Source organism: Mixophyes fleayi, chromosome 2 (assembly GCF_038048845.1).
Source record: "Mixophyes fleayi isolate aMixFle1 chromosome 2, aMixFle1.hap1, whole genome shotgun sequence".
Classification (NCBI taxonomy): Eukaryota; Metazoa; Chordata; class Amphibia; order Anura; family Limnodynastidae; genus Mixophyes; species Mixophyes fleayi.
The window spans coordinates 89,413,664-89,432,530 of record NC_134403.1 but is presented as its reverse complement, the minus strand read 5'-3'; the positions used below and the strand labels follow the sequence as shown (position 1 = coordinate 89,432,530).

Below are 18,867 nucleotides of genomic sequence, written 5' to 3'. Positions count from 1 at the left end.
CCGGGAGGTTTGCCTACTCTTCCGGGAGAACTCCCGAAATTCGGGAGCCTCCCAAGAATTCTGGAAGAGTAGGCAAGTATGAATGGGTGAATAAGACCTGCCACTGTGAGATCCACTATTGGCTGACAGTTGTGTGAATTCATACACATTGCAGGACCGGAAGGTGATTGATCGGAAAATATGAAACAGTACGACCAAGCAAATTAAACGATGATGGGCACTGTGGGATGACTTTAGATCACACAATGACCAAACAGTCAGATGTCAGCTGATTTGCACAATTATTGGATGAAAATTCTCCAGAGTGTAGCTAGCCAAAGATGTCTCATATTTCCATGAGTCACATTTATACATTTAAAGTTTTTAGAACATTGGTTGAAGTACAAAATAAAGCCAGTTATGCGCTCATTGTCTAAATTTGTAGCTCTGATACCATTATTCAATCCAACCACAATTATTGACCATTACAAAGACAGGGATTTTGTTTATTTACAAAGTAAATGAGTGCATGATTTGCTTTTTGTATTTGTTTGTAGTCAAGAATAGATATCTTGACTTTAATGCATCTCTTGCAACCCAGATAGTGTCAAAGAGCAGATTCTTCTTCTTTTTACTATATTGGTAGGAGTGAAATAAAAATGTACTTTCCTATAAACTGATTGGTGTAAAGACAGCTCATTAAAATGCCCAATCTCTGCCGCTTCCAAATACATATAAATACTACTTGTTAATTATAAAACTACATGAACAGGTACTTACTGTACACAACTTGCTTTGCATGCCACTGTTCCGCCTCTTTAGGTATAAGACGACATAAGTCTAGTATATACAGATGTATGCGTACCTTACACAAAAAATGGTCTCATATCCAACTCTAAACAAGTCCCATAATATCTATAATGGACAGCAGTGCCACCCAGTGGTTAAATGACCATGTATCAAAGTAAAACATTTGTATGGTATTAGCATGCAACAACCATTGAAAGAATTTTATCTAATAATTGATGTGACTAAGTTACAAAGTGCTATGTATAGTGCTCAGGAGTGAATAGTTCAAATACAGTGGAGGGGTGGACTGTGATGTGAAATGAGTGTTTAGTCTCACCTTGTGACTATTCCTCTGTAGAACAGAAATAACATTGTTATGACATTCTGTATGTTTTAGACTCAAACCCATACGCCTAGGAAAGAAGATCCACCAGACCAAGTCTCCCCAAATCTAAATGCTCCCCTGCTTACTCCAAAAACATCTCCCTACCTACACCCATCCCCATCACGATTTTCTAACTGCAGTCCTCAAAATAGATCTCGGGAAGTGACCCCCAGACACACACCTCAGAGAATGTGCCCCACTGAACACATACCACTTGTGCCCTGCACTAGACCATCAGACTTAAGTCCTAGGTAAGGAGCCACAAGATACATAAGTCATTCAGTTCTGATACTGTATATGTACCTAATAATTACAAATTGTTGCTCTTACCGACAGGGTTGTAGATGGGATTGAAGAAACAACTGGTCTAGGCCAGCAGAAGTTCACATTTTCAAACTGCAACACTCTGCCAAATGCTCCAGGTAATCCCAACTTTAATGTTATATTCCCAACCAGAGAGGATTTTTTGGGTTTCTTTAATAGGTGGCTTGGTAGAATGTGCCAAAATGATTGCATTAGGAACAGAAACACTGCTGAGGTCAACCACCCAAATAACTTCAATGGTGGTCCTGTGTGTCAGAGACTGAGGGACCGATTCAACTAGCTGCAAGATTCCATAGAGGCTCCATACATAAAGTATATGCACACAAAACAAATAATGTTAATTATAACTTTGCTCATTTTTGATGGCTCCCCTATGAGATGTGAGCAAAAATTGAACAAAAATCATTACTTAAACATCACGTGAAAACAAAATGTGTGATGCTACAACAGAATCTCACGGCTAATTGGATCACTCCTATAATATTGCTGAAAAGGGGCCAGTGGAGCCCTAAGAGCAGATTAAAACAGCAGTGCTTAAGTAGGCACATCAAAAACATACTTGTCATACCTTGTAACAAACAGGCAATGACATATGACAAACCCACCTAGTTACCTTCCTGTCAAACTATCACATTAATTGGAGGCCCAGGACATTGTTGACAGGATGAAGCTATAAACTCATGCATGTTGGAGCTCATCTCTAGTGACAACTACTGAATAGGTTTGTAATGCATCTCCTACCCACACATGCAAGAAATACATTATTTTTCATAGTAATATAGCAATTAATCATATCTGCAGATCATGTGTTCCTGACATCAGAACCAAGAGCTACTGAAAGCATGGATCGCCTAAGTCAAGCGGTGAGTAGTGCACTAATTGGTGGAATTATTCATATCTAATAAAATATGTTTAGTCCATATTTTATGTTTAAATATTGCGCCCAGGCACTTGTTAACACTAGAATACAAAAGTAAGATTATTGGAACAAAATATTTAAGGGGTACTAAGTTGTGTATGAAAAAGTGAAAAGTTTCAGTTAGGTCAAGAAAGACTTAATGAAGAATGCAGGGAAACAGCAGGTTCACACTACAGACAGTTGCCAGTGACCCAGCTTCTATAGTCAAATTCACCTGGAAAGTATATGAACAAGATCTAAAATAGCATGAGGCAGACTACAAAGACATTCCTCATCAAATGCATTTATTCCCCACACAGGTGTCTGATCTGTCCTGCCAAGTGCAGGAGCTAAGGGAGGGTCTGCAGTCCCTCAGTCATGCAGTTCATTTATCTCTCATGCCGTGCAGTCCTTCATCCTGCTGCCATGGAGATTTCCATACACACTGTGGGGGCAGTGTACATTCTCCAGCGGATGCAACAAGTACATGTCCCTCACTTTTTCATTCTCCACGAGTAGAAAAAGCTTCTCAGGTCTGCTACATACACAACACTTCCCCAGCCTGCTCTGAGGGACATATATCTTGGCTTTGGGCTCCCCCTACTCCACTATGGCTGCACTGCACAGGATTTGAACAGAGAGACTATAGCCAGCCAGGTCCTTCTACAGTGGCTGCAGAAGAGCCCCGCGGTACTACAGACGCTCACTCTGTAGAAATGCACTTTATCCTTCCACACCGAGGAAGCAACACAGACCCAGAATGCTGGTCTAGGGTGGAAGGAACAGGGGTGTGATGCTGGAGCAGATAAGTATTACAATGATTGTAAGAAACAAAAGTTGTTTGCCTAAAGAATAAAAGTGTAAAATTCATGAATAGATATGCAAAATTGCAAACAAAAAGCACCTTACACAATCATCTATGAAGATATGCAAAGTTCTACCCAAGGATGTATGAAAAGGAGAAACTGAGCTACGTGTAGTACAGCAGCCCAGATGCAATACTGTATTACTTATATATACACACACTGCATCCGGAAAGTATTCACAGCACTTCACTTTTTCCACATTTTGTTATGTTGCAGCCTTATTCCAAAATGGAATAAATTCCTTTTTTCCCCTCAAAATTTTACACACAAAACTCCATAATGACAATGTGAAAAAAGTTTGAGATTCTTGCAAATTTATTAAAAATAAAAACCTAAAATCACATGTACGCAAGTATTCACAGCCTTTGCTCAATACTTTGTTGATGCACCTTTGGCAGCAATTACAGTCTCAAGTCTTTTTGCATATGATGCCACAAGCTTGGCACACCTATCTTTGGGCAGTTTCACCCATTCCTCTTTGCAGCACCTCTCAAGCTCCATCAGGTTGGATGGGAAGCGTCGGTGCACAGCCATTTTCAGATCTCTCCAGAGATGTTCAATCAGAAGTCTGGGCTCTGGCTGTGCCACTTAAGGACATTCAGAGTTGTCCTGAAGCCACTCCTTTTATATCTTGGCTGTGTGCTTAGGGTCATTGTTCTGCTGAATGATAAACCGTCGCCCCAGTCTGAGGTCAAGAACAGGTTTTCATCCAGGATACATTGCTGGATTCTTCTTTCCATCGATCCTGACTAGTCTCCCAGTTCCTGCCGCTGAAAAACATCCTCACAGCATGATGATACCACCACCACCATGCTTCCCTGGGATGGTATTGGCCTGGTGATGGGCGATACCTGGTTTAGTCTAAACATGACACCTGGCATTCACGGCAGAGATCTTTGTCTCACCAGACCAGAGAATTTTGTTTATCATGGTCCGAGAGTCCTTCAGGTGCATTTTGGCAAACTTCAGGCGGCCTGCCAGGTGCTTTTTACTAAGGAGTGTCTTCTGTCTGCCCACTCTACCATACAGGCCCGATTGGTGGATTGCTACAGAGATGGTTGTCCTTCCGGAAGGTTTTCCTCTCTCCACAGAGGAATGCTGTAGCTCTGACAGAGTGACCACCGGGTTCTTGGTCACATCCCTGAATAGGGCCCTTCTTCCCCGATCGCTCAGTTTAGACGGCCGGCCAGCTCTAAGAAGAGTCCTTGTGGTTCCGAACTTCTTCCATTTACGGATGATGGAGGCCACTGTGCTCATTGGGACCTTCAAAAGAAGCAGATATTTTTCTGTACACTTCCCCAGATTCGTGCCTCGAGACAATCCAGTCTCGGAGGTCTACAGACAATTCCTTTGACTTCATGCTTGGTTTGTGCTCTGAGATGCACTGTCAAGTGTGGGACCCTATATAGACAGGTGTGTGCCTTTGCAAATCATGTCCAATCAACTGAATTTACCACAGGTAGAATCCAATTAAGCTGTAGGAACATCTCAAGGATGATCAGTGGAAACAGCATGCACTCAATTCTGAGCTTAGTGGCAAAGGCTGCGAATACTTTTGTACATGTGATTTCTTAGTTTTTTATTTTTAATAAATTTGCAAGAATCTCAAACTTTTTTCACATGGTCATTATGGGATATTGTGTGTAGAATTTTGAGGGAAAAAAGGAATTTATTCCATTTTGGAACAAGGCTGTAACATAACAAAATGTGGAAAAAGTGAAGCGCTGTGAATACTTTCCAGATGCACCGTAAATGACCCAAAAGTGTAAAGGTTTTCTTCTTACTTTCCTGTTGAAGATGGATGTATATTACACCACAGCCGGTGGTGTCACTCTCTATATAGACTGCCATCAGTGAACACAAAAATAGCCCTCATACACACACACAGATTGCAGCAGCTATAGGCCACCTTTAGTGAGACTGGCCGATTTCTACGGATGAAGAACGCATTAGTTGGCCAAGAGCTACACTGAACACAAACGTCACAACCAATTCTAACTGCATGTAGCAGGAGCTGAAAAACACACTGGAGATATATTTCAGCTTATAGAACAATTTTAATCTCTCATCACATTTTACCTTGTTCAAACTGGGCACCAAATATGTTTAAACAATTCAACGCTAGTGGTACATCCAACGGATTACACTACATGAATGTCTTTTCCTCTATCCTTTATTCTGCGTGGATGACACTATAGCATGCATGGAATTTTTTCCAGCTCTTCTGTTTAATGACAAGTATTGATGTGTGATTTATTTTAATGGAATGGTTACAAAATTATTTATGAACTGTGCTTGTACTTGCAAGGATCAATGGTAGGAAGGCTGGGGCTCTTAATTGAAAGCTACACTCCATATATTCTTTAGCTTGGTGTGTAAAAATAAACGTTATTGGGCTATATCCGTTTATGAGGTGAAAAAAAGATTTAAAGATTAATTTCTCCCTGGACAAAAATGGCTATAAATCAAATGAACATCAAAACCTAATCTGAAACCTGCATTACCACCTAGGAAACATTTTGTCTAAGGTGGCCCTTCCACATTGCCGGAAACCCAGGGGTTGCTACATACAGAACCTGCAGGGCCTCAAGAAAATGTAATACAGAACAGGTAAATAAAGATCACATCTTTAAATGATGACAGAGGGTGAGGACCAATCATAAGCCACTATTCTGTGAACAGTCTTTCCACTAACCGGTATTTTTTTTTATTACTACCTATGGCCAATTCATTTTAAATGTAAATATTTAACGGCAATACACGAAAGCATGTCTGGCATCAATGATTTGATTAAAAAACAAACAGCAGTTTCCTTACAAAACACATTTAATATAAGTAATGTTCAGGAATACTTACATTGATAACAAAAACAACCAAAAAAATATTAACAGAAAATACCCTACGGTTTATAACAAATAATGTTCTTGGTCAGCAGATAAGACACAGGGACATGGCATATTTTTTATTTTAAAGCCTGATAGGAAAATCCCTTATGAGCAAGTTATGTCTCCGATTACCTGTTCAACTGTCACAGCCAATGGCGAGGGATTCTGAGATTGTATGTCACAGCAGTATGTAGGAGAGGACAGACAAGCTATTCTAGTGGCTTCTATGTTTTTAGGCTGTTGGATCTGCTGATTTTTCAGAGGTTAAGAAACCAATTTCTTCAGGACTGAGTCATCTTGGCAGCTTCCGCTTTAATGAGAGCTATGAGATCTTGATTGATAAGAAACACAAAGCGAAGTCCAGATATCTATAGCAAGAATATGGAGATATACATCATGAATGGATGGTTGCTTCCATCTGACCACTAAACATATTGTACTGGCAACACATGTTGCATGATCAGAAAACTGTCCCAGTATCACAATGTGTAGTCACAAAATAACTCCCTCATGCTTAATAATAATCAAAATAAATCAGACCATTATCAGACATGTTGCGAAATGCAGTCCAAAGATGACCTTTATTGGGATGTGTAAATAATCTGCTGTGTTTCCATGAAGCAGCTATTATACAACTTATTATCCTAACAATTCAGGACACATTAACCAAACTCCTGATCTGCCCAGACCATACAATATCACATCTCCTCCTACTGGGAAACACAGGACTGTTCCATGAAAACCAGGATATAAAGCAATAAACAAGCACTCAATTCAGTGCAAGCAAACATCTGATTGGGTGCAATATTAATACCCCCAGCTTGCCTAAAGTGGACGCTTCATTACTAATCTTTTACAAACAGATCTTCCAAGCACCAACCAGAGGGGTGGAAATATATTGCTCTGCCAGGCACATTTCCATGTAACTGCCAAATAAGGGGCTATTTGTATAACCACAATATAATTGTACATGATACCTAAGTGAAATTATGTGCAGTTCCAGTACTTTATGTGAATAGGGTAATAATGCCCTAGGTTTGACAAAAATAGCTCTTGCAATGCAGTTTATTGCATTTAGTCCCCAATCAGCAGGGAGTGATAGAAAAATGAAAGTCTTTTGTAAAAAAAAAAAAAAAAAAAAAGCTAACATAGTGCACATCTGTGTCATGAAGCTGAATACCAGATCTACATAGGGAAGAGTTGTTAGACTCACTCTCAATTTGACAGTATTCTTGTGTAGGTGTGTACAACTCTTACAAGATGTCAGCAGAACATCTACTCTCTGTGGTACAGAATAAAAAGAACCTGTTGTGCCCCTGAAAGTCCCTTAATTTTGGGACCTGCCAGCTCTCAGGCAGTCAGCAATCCAATTAGTGGCACGCCCCTTTGTACATTGTTTTTGTGTATCCCAACCTAACCAGTGCTTCAGTGCGGGGGCTGAAAACAGGGGAGAATATAGATGAATGGAGCCAATCTAAAGGAGGTGAACACCGCACAGTGTACATCCCATATCACTAAATAATGTCAGTACATTCTGCCCAACATAACTGCATTAATAAACTAGATTCTGGTACAAATCCCTATAAGAAAAGAGTTTTATTTAAAAATCCCAAATACATAGATCACAGTATAAACAATATACTGAAGTATAGTAAATACACATTGTAAAACATAGTGTTCCTTATCACGGACTTACCTCTACCACAGAGTTGTGACTCAGCTTCCACTTGCTCCCTGGCAGCACAGGCCGACCATCAATATAGAGCGCTCGTCTGCCTTCATTTGCTATGAAAAAGTCACCATTGTTCTTCAGCTTAATGACACCTTCATTGTGGAAAATAAATTCAATGTGAAAAAGGCTGATGGTTTTGTTGAATTTTTTCAGTTAAACACATTAACACACAATTCAAACCAAGCACAAGTCAACAGACACCATATTGTATAAAGGAGTCAAACAAATATCTTTTCTAATACATGCACTTTGATTTCTCTTTGTCTTTTCATGACTTTGCTAATCACAGAGCCACAAATATCCATTACCAAACTAAATAGTTTGGTTAGAGATCACACATGTATACTTACCATTGGACTATATACATTTAAAGAATTCTGCAGAGTCTGCCATTGTCTACATTAGTGGTTGCCAAACTTCTTGAAGAAGTGACAACTTTATTTTGCTGTGACACCATCAAATCTATAAGCAACTGAACTTATGTTTTTGATCAGTACACTCTCGAAATCTCTTTTCTTCTCCTAATACTTATGAGGCCCATTGCATTATTATAGTTTGTTTATTGCTAAGCCATAGGAAACTGACCTGTTAAGAATCTTATGCTAGACAGATGTACAGATATGGAGGTTCAGGCTAATTGCTAGATTTGTGTCTAATTTGCCCGATGTCTGTTTTAGGCCATCTTTACCCCCCCCCCCATAAAGTTCAGACAAACATACTAAGGCCAGTTTATTACCTTTGTTTTAAAACATATGCAAGCAAACAAGAAAATAAAAGATTTTTTTTAATCGAGGTACCATATTTAGACATATTGGTACACATCATATGTGTATACAATAAATACATCACTCTTCAAGTGAGAGTTTACAGTTGAAAATGTACATTTGTTTATTGAGGGCATTAGCAGGGTATATTATCCCAACTTTCACATTCTAGAACAAAACCGACTACTTCTGTATGATTGAAGAGCAACATTTAATATTTTACAATATATACAAAATCAAACACAGGTAAAGGCTATATGGCAGTAAAGGTTATAATTATCCATGCAGGGAGCCTAGAGAAATGTTATCCTAAAACAGGCAACCCTTCGTTCTCCAGCTGTTGTGGAACTACATTTCCCAGCATAACCTCACAGCCATCAGCTGGGTAACTACTGGCAAAGCATGATGCAGCTTGTAGAGTCACAACATCTGGAGAGCCACAGGTTGGCCAGGATTGTCCAAGTATTACTAACCTTGTTTACGAGAAATTTTCCAAGCTGGGCCCTCTAGCGACAGGTCCACGTCAATCTGATTGTCCTTGGTAGCTCTACCAAGAGTTATCTGGTAAAGAAATAAAAAACAAACAATTATTTGTAGATGGATAGAAGAAACAATAATAGAGTATTATAAAACAAGTCCTTGCCCTCTCTTACCACATTAGTTATTTTACCTCTCGAGACCTCATGAGATATCGCACCATGCGTCCCCGTAACACCGCCAATGTCTGTGTATCAAAGTCTGGAGAGCTCATTCCTACAGGAGTAACCACAATTTAGGCAAATACTATAACAAAGTCCTGTACCTGAATGTACACAACACGGTTTCTCTGCTCTCATCCATTTCACAGCTAAAAAATAGATAACTTGATCCCCTTACGATCACTTCTTCCAAAATAATTCAGTTACGTCAAGCTCCTGATGATCTGCACAGTCCTATAATAGGAACCTTGCTGTCCATGAGGTTCCAGTTAGGAACAGTCACTTATGGTTCCTGGGCACACTATCACTTTACATAGTTAAAAGGCAGCAAAATTTCCCTACAGTCTAATCAAGACAATAACCCTTGAGTAAAAAGACAAAACAAGGGTTACTTAAAAAAAAAAATGCTGACCTGTTATACTGTCCACTAACACTTGCCACCGATGCAACTCCTGTTCCAGCTGCCGTATCTCCCGTTTCTGACGGCGGTCAGCGACAGTCAGTTCTGTGGAAAAGAAGCAGAATAAATACAGAAAACTCAACTAACCGAGGGGGAAACACTATTTCAGGCACTGAAGAAAGAACTCACCATGTTCTAGAACTTCATCCCGTGTATCCCTACAAATAAATAAATATCAATGCATATGAAGAAAGCCATCACAACAGCTTTTACAGAATACATAAGAATTTTTTGGTTTTTTTTTTGTTACCATAAAATCAGTTTCTCTTAGCTCATTGGGGGACACTGACACATTGGGGTATAGTAGGTGGTCCTGGAGTCAGGGGCACTTTTAATTTAAAGTGTTGGGAGGATAATTCCACCACTACTATGCCCCTCCTATAGGAACTATCCTTCAGTTTAACAATTAATAATAATAATTTAAGACCAAAAGAGAGGGCAAAACAGACAACAAGCAAACAATCAGAGCAAAGGATGGAAGCACAGTGTCCCCGAATGGACTAAGATACGGATTTTACGGTGAGCAACAAAAATCCTATTTTCTCGTCGCCCTATTGGGGGACAATGGAACACATTGGGGACATTCTAAAGCTGCCCCTAAGGAAGGAATTGCTGAAACGGCTGCGTGCAAACCCTTACGCCCAAAGCTATCCTGAGATACAACGCCCTGCAACTTGTAGAACTTGACAAAAGGTGTGGACAAACGACCAGGTAGTATTCGACTTGGTAAGCCAAACGAATAGTGGAAGTAATCCATTGTGCAAGCAACAGTCTAGAAGCCTGCCAACCACACTTGTGCGCATCATACAGCACACAACATCTAAGACCACATCCAAAAGCTACAAGGAATGATCAGAAGACTGAACACAGAAATAAAAAGGTCGGAACCACAATCTCCCGGGTTTAAATGAAACAGAGATGCTATCCGAGGGACAAAAGAGGATTTAGTGCAAAGCATTGCCTGGTCCGGATAAAACACCAAAAAGGGTTGAGCACAGAGCAAGGCCCCTAACTCTGATACCCAAAACGTCGATGAGACAGCAAGTAAAAACACCATCTTCCAGGTGACAACTGAGATCTGCAGATTCCAATGGTTCAAAAGACTCTCTATTAAGGACCTGAAGTACCAGACTAAGGTCCAACCAGATGCACAAAAGAGTGTTGCACATACAGCACACCCTGCAGGAAGTTCTGGATTTCCGACATACTTGCCAACTTGCGCTGGAAAAAGATGGACAGCTCTGAAACCTGCTTTTTTAAAATGAAGAGATTTTGGAAAAAAATCCAAAAGGGCAGAGAAGAAATATGAGCACTCCAGTCTATAGTGATGGGTTAAAATTAAAACTTAACCTTTACTAAACAATATTAAAAATTGAACTCCAGGTCAAATAGAAAATGAAATATAAAACTACATATAAAACAAACATAGGTGAATAATCAGACCCACACAAAACCAAATGTGTATTAAAATAAGTGCCCTAAAGTAGGAGCTTGAAATATATCAAATCTGGAACAGCTGCAAAGTTATAAGAAAGCCTATGCTGAATTTCAGCGGTATCTCCTCTGCGTTAACATTATATTGTGTATGCAGAACTGCGCATTAAACAATATAGCTGCGGCTGTGTATTGCCTCAGAATTTAGTAATAACCACTAGATATGGATTTGTGTAATTGAGAGAAATTATATATACTCCAAACACAGATCTCAGATTATTGACAGCATTAACTGATATAAATGGTCAGATCTCAGAGGGTATGTAATCTGCCGCTTGCGGGGTTCATACCCTTGCCCCGTATTCTCCGGACAAAAACTAAAGGGAGTTGTCTCTTATCCAACGAACCTAAATGTTAGTAAGACTAGCTGATGATTAAACAGCAGCTGGGTATTGCGGACCATTTAGTTCCTTAATTGATAATAGTTATTGGCCAATATAAATTGTCATAAGAGGAGCATATATGGGCAGCACGGTGGCGAAGAGGTTAGCACTTCTGTCTCACAGCGCTGGGGTCATGAGTTCAATTCCCGACCATAGCCTTATCTGTGTGGAGTTTGTATGTTCTCCCCGTGTTTGCGTGGGTTTCCTCCGGGTGCTCCGGTTTACTCCCACACTCCAAAAATATACTAGTAGGTTAATTGGCTGCTATCAAAAATTGACCCTCGTCTCTCTGTCTGTCTATCTGTGTGTATGTTAGGAAATTTAGACTGTAAGCTCCAATGGGGCAGGGACTGATGTGAATGAGTTCTCTGTACAGCGCTGCGGAATCAGTGGCGCTATATAAATAAATGGTGATGATGATGACGATATATGTTATATGCTGCTTGCAGGGTTAATACCTATTGCCCCGTGTTCTTAGGTCAGATCAAAAGTGAATTGTCTCTTTCCCAATAAAGTTAATTTGGGTTGTTAATGAGCATAATGAAAGATCTTAAAGGGAACCTATGTAATATACACCAATCACGGGGTTCATAACCTAGTCCCGTATTATATTGTTCGATCTAGCTTTATAGTAACCACCAGTTATTTTTGCAAACAAATGCCCATAGCATCCAGATGTTTGTTTTCATTTTGCAAAATATAGTTGAAAAATAAATGGTGCAATGAGCAACATCCTCTTTTCTATAGTAAACTGTGGAACGGTCTTCACAAGCCTTGTGTCAAGGTCAGCATAGTCCCAGACATACTGCACGCTCGGTTCTAACGATTACCAGGAAAACATCCCCATATCCCCCTTTTATGTGCAGTCAGTATAACAAGGTGTGGGGACAAGAAAACACATCTAGTTCAAATTCACAAACAACGTCAACCATACCTAAGTTTGCTGTCATCTAGCATATCTTCTGCATCAGAAAAGTTTAGGACCTGATCCCCCTTGGGTAATGGTTGTACTAAGATATTAAGAAGAGACAGATTAGCCACGGGCCTCCATTTCACTGCACAGGAGTCATACAAGGAGCAGGGACATGAGATGGATACCTGTCTGGTCATCCAGAAGATAATACTGCTTCATAAGCTGCCAGTGGACCTGCAGAGACTTGGCTGTGCGCGACATATAGAACACCTCTGGATGGTTGTTCAGTAAATCTTGAAAAGTCTCCAGGCTGGGCTGAGAGCTCTGTAAAGAAATCCCCATCAAAAGAACAAGTCATAAGCTCATAGCACATGTATAAGTCACAACATTCTCTGTACGGCACTGCGGAAATCTTGTGGCTCCTTAGAAATTAATAATAATAATTCTTACTTACAGAACTCACTGTACTTAGCAACTGTTCCTCAGCTTTACTAAACAGCACCTTGCTCTGGATGGCAGCTATTGCCTCTGGATGTAACTGTCGGATTGCTTGGCATGCTAGCCTTAAAAGAAAACAAAAAACATAGTGTCATTATGCATATGTAGAATCCCATTCAGCAGTATTTACATTGTCTAGAGTGCGTATTTCCTTTTGGTAGATGTCTCACATTACTCACTTGGAGATGACAGGGTCGTAGAGCAGAGCATACCAGCGCTCTTGTATTTCATTAAGAGTGAAACGACAGCTAAACTTGACTCCAAGGTACACAGCCTGCAGATCGTTAGTCTAAAAACCAAAGTGACATAGTCATGGACTGTTATTACACCAATAGGAGTGTAAATATCAGGTTATGGAACAGGTCTTAAAGCTATAAAAAAAGATGGACTATACTATGGTTATAATACGCTATAAACAAACCTGTAACACTGTGTTTATAAGAAGGAGATCATCAGCAGGTTTCCATCTCCCCAAATCCTTTGTGACCTGCAGCGGCTGTTTACTCTTCTTTATCCGTTTAGTGATACAAGGGCTGGGAGCAGGAGATGGTGGAGCCGGTGTAGGGACCGCCTTGCAGATTTGCTAGAATATGAAACAATGGATTAATTTCAGCTACACATACAGTGCACCACTAAATGTTTAAAAGGAGAAATGAAAAAGAATGAAGACAACATAAAAGAAGATATAACAAAGAAGCATTGTTTGAAATAATGACAATTGTATTGTTTCTAATAATTACTGACTGCACCTGTTTGCCATAGGAAACCTGAATATCCAAAGTAAACTCCCACAGTCAAAGAACATACTGGTAAGTGAATTAAATCCTGACAAAAGTAAACCCGTTTGTGCAAGTATGTGGTTTGGAATTTAGGCCATAAGCTCCAATGAGGCAGGGACTGATATGAACGATTATAAAGCACAGCAAGTGAGAGTGCACAAGATGGCTACCTCACCTAAAAATAAAATAAATAAATATTATATATATATATATATAAATGCTTAGTGGCGTCTGTCTGTCTGCGTGTGGAAAAAAAAAACCAAGTTGCAGCGCCACCTGCTGGGCAGAGTTATACACTGACCTACTAAATTCTTAGTGTGTGTGGGAAAAAAAATTCAAAAAGGGCTGAAATTTGGTAGGGCTCAAACTCATTTTCGTGAGGTAATTTTACCTCATGAACACACATGTGTAGAGGCGTGCGTTAGTGTGTGTGTGTGTGTGTGTGTAAAAAACTATTTTCTCAGAAAGGACTCATCCAATTGACCTGAAATTTGGTATACTGACATTATTTGACAAAAAAAATAGAATAGTTAAGTCAGTTAACTTCCATCATCCCCCCTTCCCCCCGTGGGAGGGGTAGTAAAGGCTAAATTTACGAGTTGAGGGGTCAAACTCATTTTCGTGAGGTAATTTTACCTCATGAACACACATTAAAAAGGGCGCTTGCGTCGGGAAGTAACGATCTTCCCCTGAGGAGGCCTGGGCTAGGCCCAAATGCATGACAAGAACAGTAACTGCTTGTGCATAGTGCAGGGGGAAACATATATAGTATTATGCTCTCTGTACAGGCTTTGGGCAAGCTAATTGTGTTTGCTACTCCTTTCAATACCAGATGTTCTGTAACAGTTTCAGAGCTCTTTACACTGCCTACACCCGAAATTAAATCTCCTCCAGGTGCTCTGGCTTTCTCCCACAGTCCAAAAACATACTAGTAAGTAATTGGCTGCTAACAAAATGGACCTTTGTACATGCAACTCTAAATCAGGTCCAATTATTCTAATCAAATCTCAAAGAAGTACTTTGAGATCTGTTCAAGGAGTTGAGGAGTTATGCTTAAACACACTACATTCTTTTAAGCCTGCATCAATGCCAGGTGGACGCTCCATTCACATTTTAAAGTGGCCGGGTAGTAAGAGGAGAGAGAAGTGTAGTTTTGAACCTTTTACAGTCATCAAGGAACCTGACTCATCCATTGTCAAAGTACAATTTCTACAATAAACCCATTCAAAGTTATCCTTTAGGTAGCAATTAATTTGTAATCCTTCAACAATCTTTGATCTTCTTCTCTTAACACTCCTTTATTTGCACAACAACTAAACTATTTAAAGAGTTACCTTGAAGTTGTATTTAAGTGATATTGCATTACCCAAATTAGGGAGACTGTAATTTAAATACAATTGTATTGTAAGAAGTCTCTAAAAGAATAAAATGAAGATCCACTGTATCACATTCTTAATGTAACATCTATAGACAAAATTTTAACATACCACACACTCCAAATGCTGACGTCAATGGAACATTTAAAAAAAATATGGAAAATTGATAACCATGTTAACAAAGTAATGTGTACACAAGGACGTGTGTGAAAGCAGAAAATGGTTCATGGAGTGTGAATGGACACCCATGCCACTAAAGTATTTAATTTTTCAATTAAAGAAAGAAAAACACGATTCCTACCTTTTTCTTCTCACTGGATGAAGGCTCACTTCCTGAAAATCGTCCTGGTTCTCCCCCACTAGGGCCACGTGTGCGACTGGTGGACTTAGCAAGACTGCTCTCCACCAATTCATCATCAAATTTCTTCCGTTTAATAAACCTGCCAATGGAAGGAAGAGAAAATTGAAATTAGATTATACATTGAAAAGCACAACGTCCCATCTGCTAAAGGCTACATTCATATGAGTTTCTGTTCCCATTGTTATATTTTTTGACAGGTGAAAGGAGGAGTGATGTGTATTTCTATAGAAAGCACTGATCCCTACAAAAAGACACAGGTAGACTGCCCATAGTTGATTTACCAAAGTGTATGACGAAACAGGGACAAGTAAAGAGTAATGTATATACCATTTCCCCCAATCTCTAGTTCTGTCATTTGCTTTGGTAAATTGGAAAATAAGTATTTCCATTCTTTCTTCTGTTCAGATATCAAAAACATAAAGGCTCAGGGCTGTAAAAAATCTTGACTGACAGGTCACGATGTCAAGTAAGACATGAATCCTGGCGACCAAAGCATATCCCCCCCGATGTCCACTCTAATCTCCCTCCAGATTTCTCACTTGAAGCTGGCTATCTATAACACTGTGCTATTACGGTGAACAGAGCCACAACTACAGTCAATAGAAACCTGGGCGATATTGCAAGTTTCTCTATATAAGTGTGGCTCCTGTTGCTGTAAGAGTACAGCATTATAAAATGCTGCACTGGAGAGGTGTAGAAGTCAGAACCTGTTTTAAATAGTACCCACTGTAACAGTGCTGGGGACTAAAAGGTTTTATTTATACTGCACAATTCACGTGTGATAATCCTTTCCCAATAACACAAATTAGGGCTATTACAAAACACATATTTGCTAATTGTTTAAAGTCACAGAAGACAGCACTTGTGTCTTAGACCCACTGGAGTTGTTAGCATCTACTATATAAATGCCTAGTGGCGTGTGTGGGGGAAAAAAACAAAAAAAAAAACAAGCTGCAGCGCCACCTGCTGGGCAGAGTTATACACTGACATATTTCTTGAAGGAGAAGTTACAGTTGGGAGTGGTTGGTGGTTGCTGGGGGTAACAGTGGGGAGTTTTTAACACCTTAAATAGCTTGATGAAGGATGTGGCGATGGAGAAAAATGATGAGGTGGTGACATGTGGACAAAACCACGTTAAAAAAGGGCGCTTGCGTCGGGAAGTAACGCTCTTCCCCTGAGGAGGCCTGGGCTAGGCCCAAATGCATGACAAGAACCTTTTTAACACCTTAAGTAGCTTGATTTGACTAGAATGCATGAATATCATGCACGGGTTAACTTGTAAAAAAATAAAAGTGTAAACCACATTTGAAAATGTATATAAACATGCGCTCCATAAGCATTTAATATGCGGTTCACATGAACTTGAAGCATTTGCATTGAGCTTTGCCCTATTTTACATTTCAATAGTATATTCATTCCATTAAGGTTTCCTGTGGGTGCAAAACTCCATTGAAATGAATGGGAATGCACCATACAACAACAATAAAAAAGACAAATTGCAACTGGCCAAAATGTTAGGCAACCTGGGCTCCTTGCCACTATTAACAAGACCACAAACAGGCACCTCTCCACAAGAGAAAACCAGCACCGCACTGAAAAGCGCTAGGGCTCTTCCTGATCACCGGGATGAGCGGGCCAGGGAAAGAGGACTAACGACACTGCAGTGGCAACTTTACCACCTCAGTGGACCCAATATAATGACAAGGGGCCCCTCAAACTCTGCATTATTATACTGAAATCATCATCATTTAATAAATGGTAAGTGTATACGTAAATAATACACACGTTATATCAACTCCCAAACCCTCATTCAGCAATTTATTGAGAAAAATTGTAATCCATGAAAAACTAAAAACATAGGAGATGAGGCAAACTGCTCACTAGGAGCCCTGACAGTGACAGACAGAAGAATCTCTAGTGATGCAGGAGAAAACCCCAAAACAAATTGACAAATTATGTGACGCTCCATTAAGTTTAAAGATTCATATGAATGGGGTTTCAACTTGTAGCACACAACAACATTATCATTAACTTAATTGAGAAAAATGTAACATAACTCTAGTGTAACTGTCTCATTAACCCATTGTGGGTACATACACCAAGCACTGCCATAGTCACAAAATAACTTTTCCAGATGAGGGGGACATGCGTTGAACACAACGAAATGGAGCAAGCACTGTGACACACACACAAAACACAAAACAAATGCAAGTATGAATACGGCATAGAATGGGTGTTATTTTCACAAGCTGACCTGGCAAAGCATTTACAGATCTAGTGGAAGAGGCCATTAATAAAAATCTAATAAAATGATTTGCCTAGGAAAGAGATGTCAGATTTTAAAAATATACAAACATGAATACATTTCAGGCCTGGGAAATAATGGTCTTCATGTTCAAATGACAAACCAATTGTGCCACTAGCAACATTTTAAAACTATTCTATCCCTAAATATTTTTAGTAAAATCATGTATGTTAGTTTATATTAAAGCATAACAAACACGGATGGAGCACTGTAGTCACGTGTCCGACAGAGGACATAAACTTCGTAGCCACGCTACATACACTGACAGAAAGAACGGTCTATAACTACCGAGATAACATATCAAATAATAAAATGTTGTAAACAAAAGACAAGTAGTTACAAACATTGCATGCCCATCGATCTATGCTATACTCTATGTCAGGCAAGACAAGTCCCAGCCATAGATGACAGCATGCTGGGACTTATGGTTCCACGACAGCTGGCTGGCCACCCACAGCTTCTGTTTACAGTAAGTGCGCCTGGGCACAGGGCTGCACTGTGCGTCACCTGGATGAGCTCCTCCTCTTGGGTATAAGGCCGGATCCCTGCGAGAGGCTCCTCTTATGTCCGGCAGACGAATCCTCATCCTCGGAGCGACTGGCGCACGCCAGCAGGGAATCCATCCCCTCTGAATGTAAATGGCCTACCGATTAGTCTACCATTATCCCACCGTCTGTACAAGCCTCCCAATCGGGTCCGTGACGTCACGTCCGGTAAACCGGAAGCAGTTCCGGAAATCACTAGAGGTAGAACAGTTAAAGTCTTTGTACAGTTAGGGAGACATTGTAAAGGGGCTGATGTAGTCCGCAATAAGTTTGGTCACACATATTGATACTTATTTGGGCAGCATTACATATTTCTTTTGGACCGGTTTTCATAAATACCTCTGTATTTGAATTATTCAGATTTGGAAACAATACAATGGATGGTAGCTTAGATAAGTACTATATGCGTAGGAGATATTTATGGACTGCAGTG

The 18,867-nt window shown here is 39.9% G+C and overlaps 2 protein-coding genes across 3 annotated transcripts in view; one reads left to right on the top strand and one right to left on the bottom strand.

The window, feature by feature from the left end:
• The window catches only part of KCNH3 (potassium voltage-gated channel subfamily H member 3), a 47,137-nt gene extending 43,640 nt beyond the window's left edge, over positions 1-3,497 (top strand). The window contains exons 12-15 of the mRNA XM_075199614.1: positions 1,166-1,404; positions 1,490-1,575; positions 2,279-2,340; positions 2,696-3,497. Of these exons, the coding sequence (XP_075055715.1) occupies positions 1,166-1,404; positions 1,490-1,575; positions 2,279-2,340; positions 2,696-3,169 (861 nt within the window). The 3' untranslated portion in view covers positions 3,170-3,497. The remainder of the gene's footprint in view (positions 1-1,165; positions 1,405-1,489; positions 1,576-2,278; positions 2,341-2,695) is intronic.
• Positions 3,498-6,049: 2,552 nt separating this feature from the next.
• Positions 6,050-18,613, bottom strand: MCRS1 (microspherule protein 1). Of its 2 annotated transcripts, none has more exons than XM_075199611.1 (13): positions 18,397-18,613; positions 15,525-15,663; positions 13,490-13,651; positions 13,248-13,357; positions 13,025-13,133; positions 12,756-12,894; positions 12,592-12,667; positions 9,910-9,938; positions 9,733-9,825; positions 9,293-9,375; positions 9,096-9,183; positions 7,823-7,950; positions 6,050-6,494 (listed from the first exon to the last, which is right to left on the bottom strand). In XM_075199611.1, exons 1-13 carry the CDS (start codon positions 18,510-18,512, stop codon positions 6,408-6,410), a joined length of 1,359 nt encoding a protein of 452 aa, XP_075055712.1. In that variant the 5' UTR covers positions 18,513-18,613; the 3' UTR covers positions 6,050-6,407. The 2 variants fall into 2 exon arrangements, with proteins under 2 accessions (XP_075055712.1, XP_075055713.1); XM_075199612.1 differs by lacking the exon at positions 18,397-18,613 and adding an exon at positions 18,234-18,356.
• Positions 18,614-18,867: the final 254 nt, after the last annotated feature.